Raw genomic sequence first — 17350 nt, 5'->3', positions numbered from 1 at the left:
TGGCACTCTAGCCTGGGCAACAGAGTGAGACTCTTTCTCAAAAAAAAAACAAACAAAAAAAACCCCTAAGCATTATAAAAGTTTAATAGATCAAATTTTAGATTTGTGATTTTTAAAAACTTTTTTTTTACCAAAAAGGAAAAAGCTTAACACTAAGCAGTATCTTTCTGGATATGAATGATATTTTTGAAGACTTGCCGGTTTTTAATTGTCCATTGTTTTCTAAACTGTATTTTTAATTTCATTTGCTCTCTCCTAGGGCATGAAGGATGGCAGCGCGCCGTGCATTAAAGGCTGTTTTGGTGGATCTCAATGGCACACTTCATATTGAGGATGCAGCTGTGCCAGGCTCACAGGAAGCTCTTAAAAGGCAAGCTTTCTTCCAGTTTCCGCTGACAAATAGTGTTTGTAAGTGCCATTTTACCAAGGCAGGTCATTAGCTAAATGGATGGTTAAGATGGCATTTCACCAGTTTACCATATATACAGGAACTGCCTTGGGTTTAGCTAGAAAATGTGCACCTAGTAATATCCTGCAAACATTGTTCTCTCATCCATTATTAGGTTTGGCCTCTTGATCTAGTTTTTTCTTCTTTGTGTATGTATGTCTTAATTTCTAAGTCAGTAATGTACATTTGAGAATGAAAACTCAGGATTCTAAATGTGGAATAAATGGCATAGGGAAAATCAGTAGTGAATCTTGGAATCACAGAATGAAAGACACACATTTGCATAGTTCTGCCTTTTCCTACTTCACCTAAGATCTAGCATTGAGTGTGCAATTGCTCAAATAAAGTTTAATTAAAGGACTTGAAATTTTAGAATTATTTCCATCAACTAAATTTAATGCTTTCAAAGGTTAGCTCGTACTTCTGATGCGCTAACCACAGTACTAAAGGGGAGTCTAGATGCAGCCTGGGGATACACACTAAAAGTGTGTTAAGGTGAACTGAATGAATGTTTGTCAGGTGTCTTGAAAAAAATACACATCCACATAATAGAACTACTAACTGATATTAAGCCTCTTTATCCTGAAATAATTTAGAGAAGTTTTTAAAGTCATCAATACTTAGCATGTGGTGCTTAGTAATTAGAAAACCTAGTGACTAGTATCATAGCACCTGGTGTTCAGGCAAAAGATTGATAGAGAGTTTCCACTCTCTCCAACTTACCTTCTATTTGGGGAATCAGGAAATACAGACTTGTATATTTGGTAGACTTCAATTGGAAAGTGTCAATTGAGGTAAGAGCCAGGATGTTCATTTTGTAGGTGAAGAAATAGTGGACAACGTGTTTAAAACTAGAAGAAAATCAGTTGCACGGTTGGATTTTCTCTTGACTCCTTCACACGTCTCTGAGTCGGGCTTTCTGGGAGAAAAGATGCCTGTTGATCAGTGTGCTCCTGTTGGACAGAGTTTTTACTGCTTTAAAGCAGTTTTTACTGTTTTACTACCATGAATGAAAGAAAAATCTTTTTTATTTCTAGGAACAATGGCATCTCTAAGTTTTGTGAACTGTGAGCCTACAGATTGGTCTATTACTTGCACTGGCAGGTTTTCATCCCAAAGAAATCACTATCCTAGAACTGCCAGCTTTAGTTTCTATAGAAACTAACAAACTAGGGCAAGTTGAGAGACTAGTGAAACAAAAAGTTTTTTTTTTTTTTTAAAAAACTCATTAAAAATGATGTGATATTGTCATTACTTGTTCATTTTTAGGATAATAGTTATGTTGAAGTAATCAGTTTCTTTTGAGAAATAAACCACCATATTTAATATATTTTACAGAAAAACAACCACACAGATATTACAGAGGTAATTATTTAATCCTATACATTTACTTAAAGTTCTTTGGGTAAATACTTAAAAATCTCTTTTCTGTTTTATTTGCTCATTTGTTTTAAATTGTGGTTAGTGCTTTTGTGCCTTGTGGCCTTTGGGGGCAAATGTAAAATAGAAGCACAAGGATATTACTATAAAATTCTAAATTATAACTAAATTAAAATTATTTTTAAATTTTGTCTTAAAACTTTTAAGACCAAGAAAATAATTTTTATTTTTAAAAATGGCTAGACTATTACAAATATGTTCTCTGATACCTGCTTGCCAGTTTAAGTCTCAAAAGTAGGTCAAAGAATCAAATCAATCATGTATGTAAGTAGTTTCAGAGGAAAACACATTTTGGTTATCAAATTGAGATGTTTTTTTGAGCTGTCCGGGTAGTTTTTATTTATAAATTTAATAACACATTAGGGCTCAACCAGTTCTAAGAACATCCTGAGGTTTCTTCTGTTCTCTTCCTTGAGGAGGTCAAACACTGCCAGGACACAGACAGAGTTCTTGTCTCAGCTCTGCTGCTGCCCAACTGTTTAAGGCTGAGCAAGTCACTGAACTCTCGGCCTCAGTTTTCTCAGCTTTAAGAAGAGCGGGATGCACCAACATATAATCTCTAAGATGAGTTTCACTTCCCGTATTCTGTGAGCACAGTGGTTACTAGGCTTTGTATTTTGCTTTACTAAACTCTGAAGTAATATAGAAGACCCTCAGAAAAGGTAAACATAGTTTTTATAGTGTGACTTTGCAGCCTTTGGAGTTGAAGCTTCCCATAGCATGTAGATAACTTTTAAGTAATTCAGCATAGTTTTTTTAAGAAAGCCTTTTGGCCATAAAAGCACTTAGTGACTTATCCCACATTTCTACCAAGCCAGGAGGTGTTGCATGGCTACAGTGTAAAAGCTACCTGTTGACTCTGCATTTTACCTTTCTAGGTTGCGCAGTACTTCTGTAATGGTTAGGTTTGTGACCAACACGACTAAAGAGAGCAAGCAAGACCTGTTGGAAAGGTTGAAAAAATTGGAGTTTGATATCTCTGAAGATGAAATATTCACATCTCTGACTGCAGCCAGAAGTTTAGTAGAACAGAAGCAAGTCAGACCCATGCTGCTTGTTGATGATCGGGCACTGCCTGATTTCAAAGGTGGGGAACATTTGGAAAGATTTAATTAATATTTCTTTTAAGTCATTCTTAAAACTAGATGTTTAAAGATGGTTATTCCGATTTCTCCCTGTTACTATTGAAATGGTTGACAGTACTTATAAGAGTTGAATCTAAATTAGTATTTCTCAAACCTTTTGTGACTGTAATCCACAGTAAGTGAAACACATTACATAGCAACCCAGTACACATATATTTATATGAGCTTATCTATGCTAAACAGTACTTACTGTATAAGATGTATACTGTTTTCTGTTTGGTTTAGTTGACTGTTTGATTTTGATGCTCCTTAGAGCCCTCCAGTTGGTTTCACAATCTACTAAGGGATCATGACTCATGGTTTGAAAAAACACAGATCAAAATTAGAGTATTATAACCCTCATTCCAGGAGCCACTATATTAACTTGATTAAATCAGGTAAAGCAAGATCTCCTTGTTTAAAAATAGACATCATTCTAGATAGTGTGAAGTTTTTACACTGAACATGAAATTTTTTTTTTTTTTTTTTTTTTTTTTTTTGAGACAGAGTCTTACTATGTTGTGTTTGGTAGAGGGCTATGGTGTCACTGCTCTTAGCAACCTCAAACTTTTGGGCTTAAACGATTATCTTGCCTCAGCCTCCCCAGTAGCTGGAACTACAGGCGCCCACCACTACCCCCGGCTATTTTTTGGTTGCAGTTATTATTGTTGTTTAGCAGGCCCAGGCAGAGTTCAAAACCGCCAGCCTCGGAGTATGTGGCCAGCACCCTACTCACTGAGCTATGGGCGCCAAGCCAACATGAAATATTTTTTAATGAAGAGAGGGTATAATTGTTTTCTTTTTGGAAAAATCAATAGATTCTGGAAAAATATTATACTTTTATGAAACTTTGCCACATTGCTTTTAGATGATACTAAGAGTAAAATAACACAATATATAAAAATGAATATAAGTACATTCATTATTAAACCCTGTGATGGTTTACAAGTAATGATTAGAGAAGTTCAGCATGAGTATATAGTAGGGCAGGACCTTAAAACTCGTAGTAATAGGAAATACACTGGCATATCAATCAGAATTATTACTTATAAGACACAGAAACCAACTTTGGCTGAATTAAACAGAAAACAAATTTATTAAAAGAATCTCAATGCTGACAGAAATATGAAATGATACAATGCATAGCATAGGAATTTGGGAGTAGCTAACAAAATTATATATGAAGCAGCACTTGTAGGAATCTCTCTCTAAAATATAGTTACCAAAATACACAATGACACATGAACAAGGTTATTCATTATGGTCTTCTTATAATAACAAAAGATCGCAAACAGCCCAAATGTTCATTGGAAGGAACTGATTGAATCAACTGATAAATCCCCAAAGTGGAATACTTTGTAGCTGAAAAATAAGTAACGACAAGGAGTTCTATCTCTTGATAAGGAGTGATCTTCGTAAGAGATTAAAAAAGTGAAGTATAGAAAGCCTTACACATTTTCTCTGTAGAAAAATGAGAAGGAAATGGACATACGTGTGTATATGGCGTGTATCTATAAAAGGAAGCCAAAGAAGAGTAAATGAAAAACTAATAAAAATAGTTACCTAAAGGGGTAGTAAGAAAAGAGAGGAGGGATCAAGAGAGGAGACTTTTCTAAAAGTACCCTGATACATAGTTTTGACTCTATAACCGTGTAAATATTTCACATAATAAAACAATTAAAAAGTAAAAAATCAGTCCCTAAAAACTAAAAACAAATAGAAATGAACCTAATTCTATATCAAGTTGGTGATGTAACTATTCAGAGAAAAAAATTTCTTCAGTTCACTTTAAAATACAGTATTTTATATGTTCTTTCATAGTCGGACAAATGCTAAGAACAAAAGAACTACAAAGATCTTAAATCTCATTCAGTAGTCTTATTGCTATAAGCACTATTGGTATTGTTATTTTTTAAATTATAGGATAAAGGAAAGTAGTAGATAAGTATTTTTGGGACTCAAAGAGTTTAAATGTCAATCAAAGGGATATTAAAATCAAACAAGCTAAATAAAATCTATAACTGATTTTGAATTGAAATTATTAAATCCTTTTCTCTTTTAAAAATGCATATTATCTACCTCTTCCGCTGAAAAGGCCTAGAAACAATAACAGACAACCCAGTCCTTTGAATGGTATCTACTCCCATTTCCCACTACAGTTGCATAGAGAAATGACTGAGTCCAGATCTGGGCAGTCATTGATAAGATGAGTCTGGAATAGTTCATTGTGTTAGCAAGGAAACCGCTGAAGACTAATGAAGTCTTGTCTAACGGGTGGGAGCCAATTAAAGGGATAATCTGAGTATTAAGAAGGATAATGGAGTTCAGTGCATGGGCTCAGGCCTATAATCCAAACACTTTGGAAACCAAGGAAGGAGGATCACTTGAGCCTAGGAGTTTGAGGCTGCAGTGAGCTATGGTACCTGTAAATAGCCACAGCACTCCAATCTGGGCAACAGAATGAGACTCTATGTCTTGAAAGAAAAAAAAAGAATAATGATTGCAATGGATTGAAGCATATCATAGATATATTATAAAAAGCCATGAGTTCAAAGTGATACTCAGCCCCCAAAACATGTTGGTTACTATTGTAGGTTTCTAGGACAGTAACTTACTGCTCTGAAAACTTAACAATTTGAGGAAATAAACAAGTATTTATACTGCCTTCCATATTTGAACCATATTTTCAGTGGTATTTTCAGATAACCAAATATTTGATGAGAATAAATTATCTTGGAGCAGGGGGTGTTTTGTTTTGTTTTTTGTAACAGGGCCTCATTTGGTTGCCCAGGCTAGAATGCAGTGGCATCATGATAGCTCAGTGCAACCTCAAATTCTTGGGTTCAAGCAATCTTCCTAACTCTGCCTCCCATGTAGCTGGGACTGCAGGCATGTGCGACCACATCCAGCTAATTTTTAAATTTTTTTGTAAAGGTCAGGTCTCACTGTGTTATTTAGTTTGATCTTGAACTCCAGGCCTTAAGTGATCCTCCTATCTCAGCCTCTGAAAGTGGTAGGTTTACAGTCGTGAGTCACTGTACCTGGCTGTAGATGAGTTCTTTATAGAGAAATTCTAATTGGGAAGTGCAAAAGAAATGACAGAATTAGAAAATCACCATTTGGCAAGTCATAGTGAAATAGGCAACATCATTTTAAAAACATTAGGTGAAGGGGCTGATAATGAGGAGTTTCAAAATGGAGGAATCAGACTGATTATCACTTGAATCCCTTGGCTAATCTTAACATCTTTTTTTTTTTGGCTGGGGCTGGGTTTGAACCCGCCACCTCCGGCATGTGGGACTGGTGCCCTACTCCTTGAGCCACAGGCGCCGCCCTAATCTTAACATCTTAAAGTAGAATAACCAGAACTCCTGTGCTTCCTGATGTAGTGTGATAGAAAATTCATTGCGTTGCCTATGAAATAAATTTGCCTAAAAGTTGGATGTGAACTTGTGAAAATTCCATTGGGGATGTCCAACCTTGGGCCATGTATAGATTATTTGAGGCCTATTTTGCTTATCTTTGGTGTTGGATATCGTGAAAATTATACACAGACCTTTTTTTCCCCCACTCATCAGCTTTTGTTAGTGTTTATGTATCTTAATGTGTGGCCCAACTCAAGTCTTTCCAATGTGTGGCAGAAAAAAAAAAGATTGGACACTCCTTCTAGATATAATTATCAGTTTACATGAAAGATAAGGATAAAGGAACAACTTAAACAATATTACAGAGAATCAGCTAAATTCAGAATATGGGCCCTCTCCAGGATTACTGATCTAATTATACCAATAAGGGGAAAGGAGTGATGTGATAAAATGAAAACTAAGAAAAAACAATCAAATGCAACATGTAGACCTTGTTGGGATGTCAGTTTAGCGTTCTAAGTGTAAAAAGATACTTAGAGATGTGGGCTGCTCCTGTGGCTCAAAGGGGTAGGGTCCCGGTCCCGTATGCCAGAGGTGGCGGGTTCAAACCCAGTCCCGGAAAGGCTATGTTAACCACTGTGATAAAAATCTGTCAAAAGGTTTATGAAGCGAGTGTATGATGCCCCATGATCATATCAATGTATACAGTTATGATTTAATGAAAAGAAAAGAAAAGAATTATTAACTTCATTGATATAATAATATTTTTAAGTTCTTACCAGTTAAGACACTAAAATATGAAGAGTTGCAATGCCATGATATCTGAGATTCACTTTTAAAAGACTTCTAAAAATGTAGGGGATAACATTGTTAGTTAGACTGTTTGGAAAAAATAATGTAGGGAATGATAGATAGGGTTGGCAAAATGTTGATGGTTATAAAAGCTGGATGGTGGGTATGCCAAGACTCATTATAAATTTCTCTGTCTCTATATATATATGTAATAGAAATATATATAAACTTCCATGACAAAAAGAAAAAATAGGCTGTTTGTGCCCACACAAGAGAAAAACTCAATTTAATTCAGGTTGGGGGAGGGGAGGGAGGCTTGGTGTGCTGTCACCCAATGGACATAGTGGAAGAGTATATGGCACACCTGGCTGAGGGGCACAACTACCTGACAAACACAAACATTGTAACCTAATGTACCTTCATAATAATCTGAATTTTTTTTAAAAAGGGAAGAAAAATGTAGGCTGTTTGGGCAGCCCACGGAACTGCTGAGGAGAGCTGCAGAGTTAGACTTAGGAGGCTGTGCAGCATTGTGCCACACTTAGATATGGCACATTGTGCCATAGGTCACTGATGTCCCTGTGCAGCATGGGCTTCTGCAGCTCATCCTGTTGACCCCACCAGCAGTGCTGCCTCAGAATCTGATAGGATCAGTAGTCACCTCTTCAGAGATTTCTCTCTGTAGCTTTGTGTTAATAGCTTCCCATTCAAAGCCCCACGTGAGAGTTTCTGATTGACAGAGTCTCAGTCTTGTGCCAGCTCTCTTAGCTGGAACAGAGGCTGGGAACGGTACCTGGTAGTGAGAGAGAGGGAGTGAGCTCTGCCTCTCAATAAGCCTTATGAGCTAGTGAATTCCCTAATTATGAAAATGGTATTCAGAAACCGGGCAACCAAAAATAATGACAAATGCATTCTACAATCATTGTATTTCTGTTTTGGGACAAGCTAAAGGACTATAAAACAATTTTATAATCAGATTTATCTCCTTTTACTTTGAGGAATGTGAAGATTCCAGCTGTTTTAGCAGTGAGCTGGAGTTGGGATATATAAGCAGAGTCCCTGGTCTGGAAGAAATCTTTGTTATTCAGTCTAAGAATACATTTGCAGTACCTTTTATATTAGAAAATACCCAAGATAGATGGGTTTTTGAAAGGAATGGAAATACCTTTGCTAATACTGAATGTCTTTGCTAGTGGTAGATGGAAATAATAAAAAGAATTAACTGCCATGCTGGTTTATGTGAATGCTATTTTTATTTACTTCGCATTAATTTGATCAACACCTTGAATAGAGAGCCAAATATGTTTTTCTTCAGCTGACCAGCAATGGCCTTTTAGAGTGTAGTAGGAAAATAAAAAAAAAAAATTTGTGTGTGTGTAAAAATTGGTGTTAACTGGCAGTAAGATCAGAAAGAAAGTTCTTCATGCTTGATGCCTTAAGACGTCTGCCCAAAGCTCAAAAAACTTAAAGATAGGCAGCAATACCTACTACAGTACTACTGAGTTTTTGTAGAATTGTTAACATTTGGTAATAAAACTTGCCTGTTTAATCTCAAAAAAAAAAAGAATTAACACAAAATTACTTCAACTCTTACTGTAACCCACAATTTTATTTTCTTCCTCCAGTAGACTTTTACCAATTACTCAATACTGTAGCAACTGATAAGGAAGAAATTGGAAAACTTGAACATCTGTAGGCATTATGAGGCAAAATAGGAATTGGCATGTAGATAATCCTTGAAACTTAATCACACTTAATAACTGTAATAGTAAATGTGCTTATTTGATTGTCTTATCTGAAGTCTAGTTATAAGATTCCAAGGCCTTCAAACATGTTTTAATTATTTTAAAATATTTGTGAAACTAAAAGTAGGTCAGACATCGTCAAAAACTGTAGAATCTGCAGTGCATTTCATACTTATCATGAATGTGTTAACCTCGACTGTGTCAATTAGAAAGTCTAATTTCCCTTGCCTCTTAAATTCTCAGTCTTTCATCAGTAGCTATTGATCTGTTCTTGTTGATTGTAATCAGTGAAGCATTTTTAAGTCAGAAAGTGGTACTTCTTTTGAGAATATCAGGTTACAGTTTTCAATTAAGATTTTCTAGTTACTGTGTAACTATAAGACCATGTGCAAGGAATATGGAAAAATATTAGGAGATTCTCTCTCCCCCTCCTTCTCCTTATCTTCTACTATCTCTCTCTTTCTCTTAGACTTCCAAGGTACACTGGGCAATATAATCTCTTAAATTTTAGGTTATGGCTATAGAAATAGTTGCACTTGTTTGACTATAACTACTTTGTTATAAAATATGATATTGCTTTGAATTGCATTTCCAATAATTTATTTTCTTCTATTCACAGGAATAGAAACAAGTAATCCTAATGCTGTGGTTATAGGATTGGCTCCAGAACATTTTCATTATCAAATTCTGAATCAAGCATTCCGGTAATTCTAGCTATTTATTTTTCATCTAATCACATACTGTCCTTCTTCCCTTCTTTGGTCTTTGTCTTGTAAGGTTTAATGTGTTTTACTTTCTGGCTACTCAGATTGTACCTGAGGATAGACATTTTCATGATTACTTCAAGATCAGTATCAATAATATTTATTATTATTTTGACTTTGATAGTGATCAATAGGTTAAATGTGATCAGTGGGGATCTTTGGGTTTATATAATCAGTATTCTACAGCAGTAATTCATAATAAAATAGCAACTGTTAAAGCTAAAGGTTTTATCTTTGATTACTTCTGTGATTCTCCACTGACAGTACTAATCTCTGAAGGAAAATAGCATCCACCAAAAAACACCATATGTGACTCTCCAGTGAGAATCCAAGCCATGTGGAAAAGTTGGTACATTTGACCTTGTTTTCAGAGAAATTATTGGATAAGTGATAATAATAGTCTGAACTGGAATAGTGGCAGCAGGGAGGAAGAAAAATGTATCATCAACGTGGCCTGCTAGATGATTGGGTTTAGGGGTGAAGAGGAAATAAGTCAAGAGAATGTCCAAATTTCTAACCCAAGCAAGTGAGATAAGAGAACTCTCCATGTGGGACTAAGAGGTGATGAGTTTGGGCTGGGGCTGTTTGGCCTGGGGGATATCCAAGTGGGGATGTACCAATGGCTGTTGGTAGAAATACAGCTAATGCATAAGTTATAAATTTTCAGTTAGTGTGTATATTTCACTTAAGTGAACTTTTCACTGCTGCTTCTAAAGGGAAGACCGCGTCCTTGTTCTCATCCTTCCCAAGATAAATTGGATCAGAATGTACCTGCATCTGCTCTAAGGTGTGATTGTCTCTTTTTCTTTTGGCTATTTTATTTTTCATATCATGTTTTTTATTGTCAGACTACTAAACAGTGTAAGTTTCCTTTGAATTTATAACAGGTAAATAGCTTGAAATGCTACATAGAAATATATTGAACTAGCTTTTTTTAAAAAATTACTTTTTTTAATGTCCTGATAAATTTTTTGCAAGAATGCTATTTAAAAAAATCCTTTTCTTACCATTGCAAGGATCCAGAAGAGCCATTCTATTTTATACTTTATGTAGAGTTAATTTCTTGATACATAGTAATATATTCCAGAATTAAAATGTTTGTAAGAAACCTTACATTCACTGCCAGTTCCACACTGGCACATTGGAGCACAGATGTGTTCCAATCTGGGCACATTATTTGCTATTGGTCTTAAAAATGGCTATCCTTGTATAAAATCTATCTGACCAGAAATAGCACTTTGAAAAATCCACCTTTTACCCTATGGGCATGTTAATTTTAGATCCTTGGTTAATGGAAACCACAACTACTTAAAGCACTTTTATTTGTGATCGCTTAGTCACTCTGATAGTCAAGCCTTTTTTAAAAGAGCAAACTCACTTTTTATAGTTGCTCAGCATGTTTACTGTGATTATTTCCAGGACAAGCACTGCTCTAGCAGATTACTTGAAGATGTACTTCACTGTATATGATATTGAAATTTCTTTTGCTTTCACCTTCTTCAGTTATCCCACTTTAACTTCTTGGGGGGAATTATTCCACCTGCACCTTAAATAATGCCTACAATGATACTGCAGTCAGTTTTTATTTAAAATAGAAAAACTGCTATTTCTTCCAAATTTATCCCAGCTGCCTTTTATTCATTTCTTTAACCACAGAATTCAAGGAGAAGGTATTGATTGAATTTAGCTGGTAATTTGGGAAGGACATATTTAATAGGAAGTTGAGAAGTCTCTGTCTTAGATTAATACTAGGCTCAGGGTAATAAAAATGTATGTTGACATAATAACTTTGACTTTGTAAATTGCTCAGATGTCGTCTAATTAGTACACTTTCCTAACCATATTGATTTTTTTAAACACTGGATTTTACAGCATTACAGTGCACTTAATAGGTCAACTCTAATTTCACAATGCACTTAACAGCTGGGTGGAGAGTTAACAGAAGGATTTGGGATCTTGCCCTTCTTTGCATATTGATATTTCCACAGAGACCCTGCCTTCCATCCAATGACTGCAGCTGTTTGGAGTGTGTATGGCAAATACAGACATCTCAAATGAACCACCAATTAGTTAAATTACTATTTAGGTTGATAATGAGAACAAATGTCATTTTTTTTTTTTTTTTTTTTTTTTTGTAGAGACAGAGTCTCACTTTATGGCCCTCGGTAGAGTGCCGTGGCCTCACACAGCTCACAGCAACCTCCAACTCCTGGGCTTAAGCGATTCTCTTGCCTCAGCCTCCCGAGTAGCTGGGACTACAGGCGCCCGCCACAACGCCCGGCTATTTTTTGGTTTGCAGTTTGGCCGGGGCTGGGTTTGAACCCGCCACCCTCGGTATATGGGGCCGGCGCCTTACCGACTGAGCCACAGGCGCCGCCCAACAAATGTCAGATTTTAAAACCCATTCTCTACTAGCTGCCTTGAATGCCAGCTTCAGGGCATGCTGCATCAGAGCAGATACATTAGCCTTCTCATTACACTGCCTCTTCACTTTATTTTTAATGAGTAGGCTCCCCCCAAATGCATAGTACAGTCTTTCTACAAATATATTTTAAAGCATGAAGGGCATTGAGAATGGATTTTAAAGAACGAATTTGAGAGGAGATGAATCAGTTATAGGGAATAAATGTGATTTGGTTATGAATTCTATAAAACATTCAAATCTTAAGAGCCATTGGTAGCTTTTATCCTTTTACCCAATACTAAAAGATACAAAGAATAATGTAGGGTGGCACCTGTAGCTCAGTGAGTAGGGTGCTGGCCCCATATACCGGGGTGGTGGGTTCAAACCCAGCCCTGGCCAAACTACAATAAAAAAATAGCTGGGCATTGTGGTGAGTGCCTGTAGTCCCAGCTCCTTGGGAGGCTGAGGCAAGAAAATCGCCTAAGTCCAGGAGTTGCAGGTTGCTGTGAGCACTGTGATGCCACAGCACTCCACCGAGGGCGATAAAGTGAGACTCTAGCTCTTAAAAAAAAAAGAATAATATAATGAACCCTCATATCCCTATCAACCACCTTAAGAAGTAGAAATTATCAATGTGTTTGATAGTTCTTATGGATCCTCCCCAATTTTATCACCCAATGCCCATAGGTAATCAGGATTATGAATTTAGTGTTTATTATTTTCAGGGTTATGAATTTAGTGTTTATATTTTAACATATATGCAAATATCCCTAAATAGTACACAGTTTTATTTTTGCATGTTTTATAAGTATACTGTATGTACTCCTCAATTTGCTTTCTTCCCTAGTAATATTATATGATCATCAATATGAATGTCCGTCGCTCTTGTTCATTGATTTTCACAGCTGTATTGCTACTTCATAGTAAAGGGTTTTTTTCATCTTTGTACCTCAGTTAGAAACTCAGAGTTTGAACACTTAAGTAGTGAACCAATTATAATTCAATTTGATGATCACTATTAGGAGGAAAATACCAGGGCAAATGATCACTTAATAATCTAATCTGAGTATTAACAAGACTAAAAAAAATCTAATTTCAAAATCAGTATCTCTTCATTATAGAAAAGTTTAAATGCTTAAAAAAAAAAAGTTAAAAATTTCCTATAATCCTGCCACCTAAAGAGAATCGCAGTTTTAATATTTTAGCCATAGCTATTATTTCCATGCATATACATGTTCATATAAAAGTGAGAATGTATGTGTGCTATATAGACTTTTTTTTTTTAGAGACAGAGTCTCACTTTTATCACCCTAGGTCAGTGGTACTTAAAGCATTCCAACCATCCTAATGCTGCAATGTATTTTCATTGTTACAAAGGGGTCGCAACCCACAGGTTGAGAACCCCTGCCCCAAGTAGAGTGCTGTGGCATCACAGCTCACAGCAACCTCTACCTCCTGGGCTTAGGTGATTCTCATGCTTCAGCCTCTCAAGTATCTGGGATGACAGGCGCCCACCACACCTGGCTATTTTTTTGTTGCAGTTTGGCTGGGGCTGGGTTGCCACGGTTGGTATATGGGGCCAGTGCCCTACCCACTGAGCCACAGGTACCACCCCCTTTCCATATTCTTAAATATTATTCTAAAACATGTATTGCTGCAACATTTCATTTTAAGAAGCACAATAAGTAGCTTTACCACAAGTTTCCTATTATTGGTTTTTCCAGTTTTTTTTGAAGTTAGTTTTAAAAAGTTTCCAGAAGACATTTTTGTTTAGCAGTATTTATGATTTTCTTTAAGATTCCTTTTTTCAGAAGTATAGATGCCAAAGGAATTTGGTGAGAGGCAAACTGAGTAGAATTGCGTAACCTAGGAAAAGCCTCCCTGAATTAAGAATAGCTTGTCGGGCGGCGCCTGTGGCTCAGTGAGTAGGGCGCCGGCCCCATATGCCGAGGGTGGCGGGTTCAAACCCAGCCCCGGCCAAAACTGCAACAAAAAAATAGCCGGGCGTTGTGGCGGGCGCCTGTAGTCCCAGCTGCTCGGGAGGCTGAGGCAAGAGAATCGCGTAAGCCCAAGAGTTAGAGGTTGCTGTGAGCCTTGTGACGCCACGGCACTCTACCCAAGGGCGGTACAGTGAGACTCTGTCTCTACAAAAAAAAAAAAAAAAAAAAAAAAAAAAAGAATAGCTTGTCGCAGCCCCTAGTGCCCCTATGGCCCTGGACTCGATGACCATAGAAAGGAACCAGACCTGACGCGGATTAGAAGTACAAGCTTGCAGGAGGCGGGCTAACCTTATTTGCAGGATAGCCCCAGCAACCTCCGCAGTAGCCTTTTATTGAGACAGCACAAGACAGGTGAGGGGAGTGTTAGACAATGACTGCGTGCCTAAGGATCTCCAAGGGCTGGGGCTCTTTCTCTGCAATTCCCACAGCTGCAAATTATCTTGCTCAGAGGTCATCTCGCTCTTGGCGTCCTCTACAATAGCTGCTGTCTGGGAGCTTACTAAAATGTTATACCCAAAGATAAATGGCATCACAACTTTTGCATTGAAATGTTTAGGCGCCTGTGGCTCAGTCGGTAAGGCGCCGGCCCCATATATCGAGGGTGGCGGGTTCAAACCCGGCCCGGGCTGAACTGCAACAAAAAAATAACCAGGCGTTGTGGCGGGCGCCTGTAGTCCCAGCTGCTCGGGAGGCTGAGGCAAGAGAATCGCCTAAGCCCAGGAGTTGGAGGTTGCTGTGAGCTGTGTGAGGCCACGGCACTCTACCGAGGGCCATAAAGTGAGACTTTGTCTCTACAAAAAAAAAAAAAAAAGAAAAGAAATGTTTAGGCGAAGGCTTTTTGAGAATAATATTTTGAAGTTTTTATAATGTTGTCCTTCTTGTAATTGTTATCAGGCTGGGAGTCCTCCAAAGTCTTCACAGTGTGCAAAAATTTGTTTTTCAGTAGGAGATTCTTACCACCATAAATGGTTTTTGTTCAATGTTGCAGTGTTTTCTCCCCATCTCCTCCTTAAGATAAAATATATATTCAGTTCCTTCATAAAGGAAGAAAGGGAGGGAAGAAAATAAGCAATAATGGCCTCAGTTATTTACTGCATTTGTACAGTAACGCCTGAATCTTTTCTGAGTTTTAGTATGGAGACCTCATGGCCACCCTGGTCAGGAGGAATTCCAGAACTGTGTAGGAGCAGGGCTCAAATTAGAAATATTTCTGTCAGCTTTTTTGGAAGGACTGACTGCTATGAGGTATTCTTAATTAAAGTCCAGATAATGAAAATAAAACCCTTTGGAGATAAGAAATTGGTTAAGAATTTAGAACTTGAGTACTTAAAGCATTCCATTAGTACATGCAGGAGAATTTTATACACAGATCTGAAAATCATAGAATACAGAACTGAATTGAATATCAGAGTTACTGCTCTTATTTTGTAGTTTGTGAATTTTTTTTTTTTTTTTGAGATAGTCTCACTTTGTCACCCTCAGTAAAGTGCTATGGTGTCAGAACTCACAGCAACCTCAGACTTTTGGGCTGAAGCAATTCTCTTGCCTCAGGCTTTTGAGCAGCTGGGACTACAGGTGCTCACTATAATGCCTTTTTTTTTTTTTTTTTATTGTTGGGGATTCATTGAGGGTGTTTTTTTGTTTTTGTTTTTTTTTTAAGAGGCTGGGGTCTCGCTCTAGCTCAGGTTGGTCTCGAACTCCTGAGCTTAAGCGATCCTCCCGCCTCAGCCTCCCAGAGTGCTAGGATTACAGTGAGCCACTGTGCTCAGTGGAATATTCTTTTATGATTAAGGTAACTCTTGCTGTTCTAACTTGAAGTTTCACATGAATAAGCCACAAAAATGTATTTTGTTACTGATATTTCTAAATTGAGGTATTTCAAGGTATACAAATTTTAAGGATAATGTTCAATAAAATATTACTCATACATGTACCTATGTAACCTCCAGTGTGTGATCAAAATAAAAACCATTTCCAGCTCCCAGATGAACCCTTTTGCCACTCACTGCCACTCCTTCCTTACAGTAACCACGGCTCTGACTGCTGTTGGTGTTGCCACGCTGTGATCTCCACGTGAATGAAATCATACAATTAGAACCTTCTTGTCCCTTTTGAGGTTTTTTTAAGTTGTTGGATATAGCAGTACTTTGCTTTTTGTTTTGTTTCTTGTTGTTGTTGTTGTTATTATGTAGTAGTCTATTATATGAATATTCCACAATTTATTTATTCATTCTCTGTTAATGGGCATCTGGGTTGTTTCCAATTTTAGCTGTTATGAATAAAGCTGCTATGAACATTCTTATATACGTCTTTTGGGGGACATAATGTGTTCAGTTCTCTTGGGTACACATCTGGAAGTGAAATTACTGGATATTAGGGTAGGTGATTATTTAATTTTGGTAAATATTGCCAAACACTTTCCAAAATGAATGTAGCAACTTACACTCTCACTAAGCCACAAATGAGAGTTCTAATTGCTCCAACTTCTCCCCAGTCTTTTAACAGGCTATCTAATGGTAGCCATTTTGTGTATAAGTGCTGTTAGTTTCAAGTTTTATTTCTCTGATGAGTAATGTTGAAACCTTTTCATGGATTATTAGCCATTGGATGTGTGATCTTTTGTGATGTGCCCATTCAAATCTTTCACTTTTTCTGATTGGTTTAACCTTTTCTTATTGATTTGTAGGATTTTTTTAGTTTGTGACAGTTCTTTATGTGTTATATATTATGAGCCTTTAGTTGAGTATATGTACTGCAAATATCATACCCTGTGTTTTGTTTGCTTTTTATTTTCTTTTGAGACAGTCTCACTTTGCCACCCTGGGTAGAGTGCTATGGCATCATAGCTCACAGCAATGTCAAACTCTTGGGCTCAAGAGCTTCTCTTGTCAAGTAGTTGGAACTACAGGCTCCTGCCCCAGAGCCCAGCTAATTTTTCTATTGTTAGCAGAGAACAGGGATCTTGCTTTTGCTCAGATGGGTCTTGAACTCCTGAGCTAAAGCAATCCACCTGCCTCAGTCTCCCAGAGTACTAGGATTTGCTTTCTTAATGGTATGAGAACATAGAGTTCTTCATTTGGAAGGGAAGGGGGTTGGTCAATTTTTTTTGTGTGTGTGATTTTGATGGGGTCCAATTTGTTACTTTTTCCTTCTGTTCTGCTTAAGAAATCTTTGTCTACTCCAAAGTCATAAAGATATTTGCCTGTGTTTTCTTCTGCAAGCATTTTAGTTTTACGTTTGATAGTTAGAGGTAAGACTATTTTAAATT

The 17350-nt window shown here is 37.1% G+C and overlaps 1 protein-coding gene across 1 annotated transcript in view; it reads left to right on the top strand.

Moving 5' to 3' along the window:
* The first annotated feature begins 269 nt into the window (after positions 1 to 269).
* The window catches only part of HDHD2 (haloacid dehalogenase like hydrolase domain containing 2), a 41173-nt gene continuing 24092 nt past the window's right edge, over positions 270 to 17350 (top strand). The window contains exons 1-3 of the mRNA XM_053571237.1: positions 270 to 370; positions 2767 to 2975; positions 9534 to 9618. Coding sequence (XP_053427212.1) covers positions 270 to 370; positions 2767 to 2975; positions 9534 to 9618 — 395 coding nt within the window. The remainder of the gene's footprint in view (positions 371 to 2766; positions 2976 to 9533; positions 9619 to 17350) is intronic.

Source organism: Nycticebus coucang, chromosome 19, assembly GCF_027406575.1.
Source record: "Nycticebus coucang isolate mNycCou1 chromosome 19, mNycCou1.pri, whole genome shotgun sequence".
Classification (NCBI taxonomy): Eukaryota; Metazoa; Chordata; class Mammalia; order Primates; family Lorisidae; genus Nycticebus; species Nycticebus coucang.
This window is presented reverse-complemented; position numbering and strand designations above follow the sequence as displayed.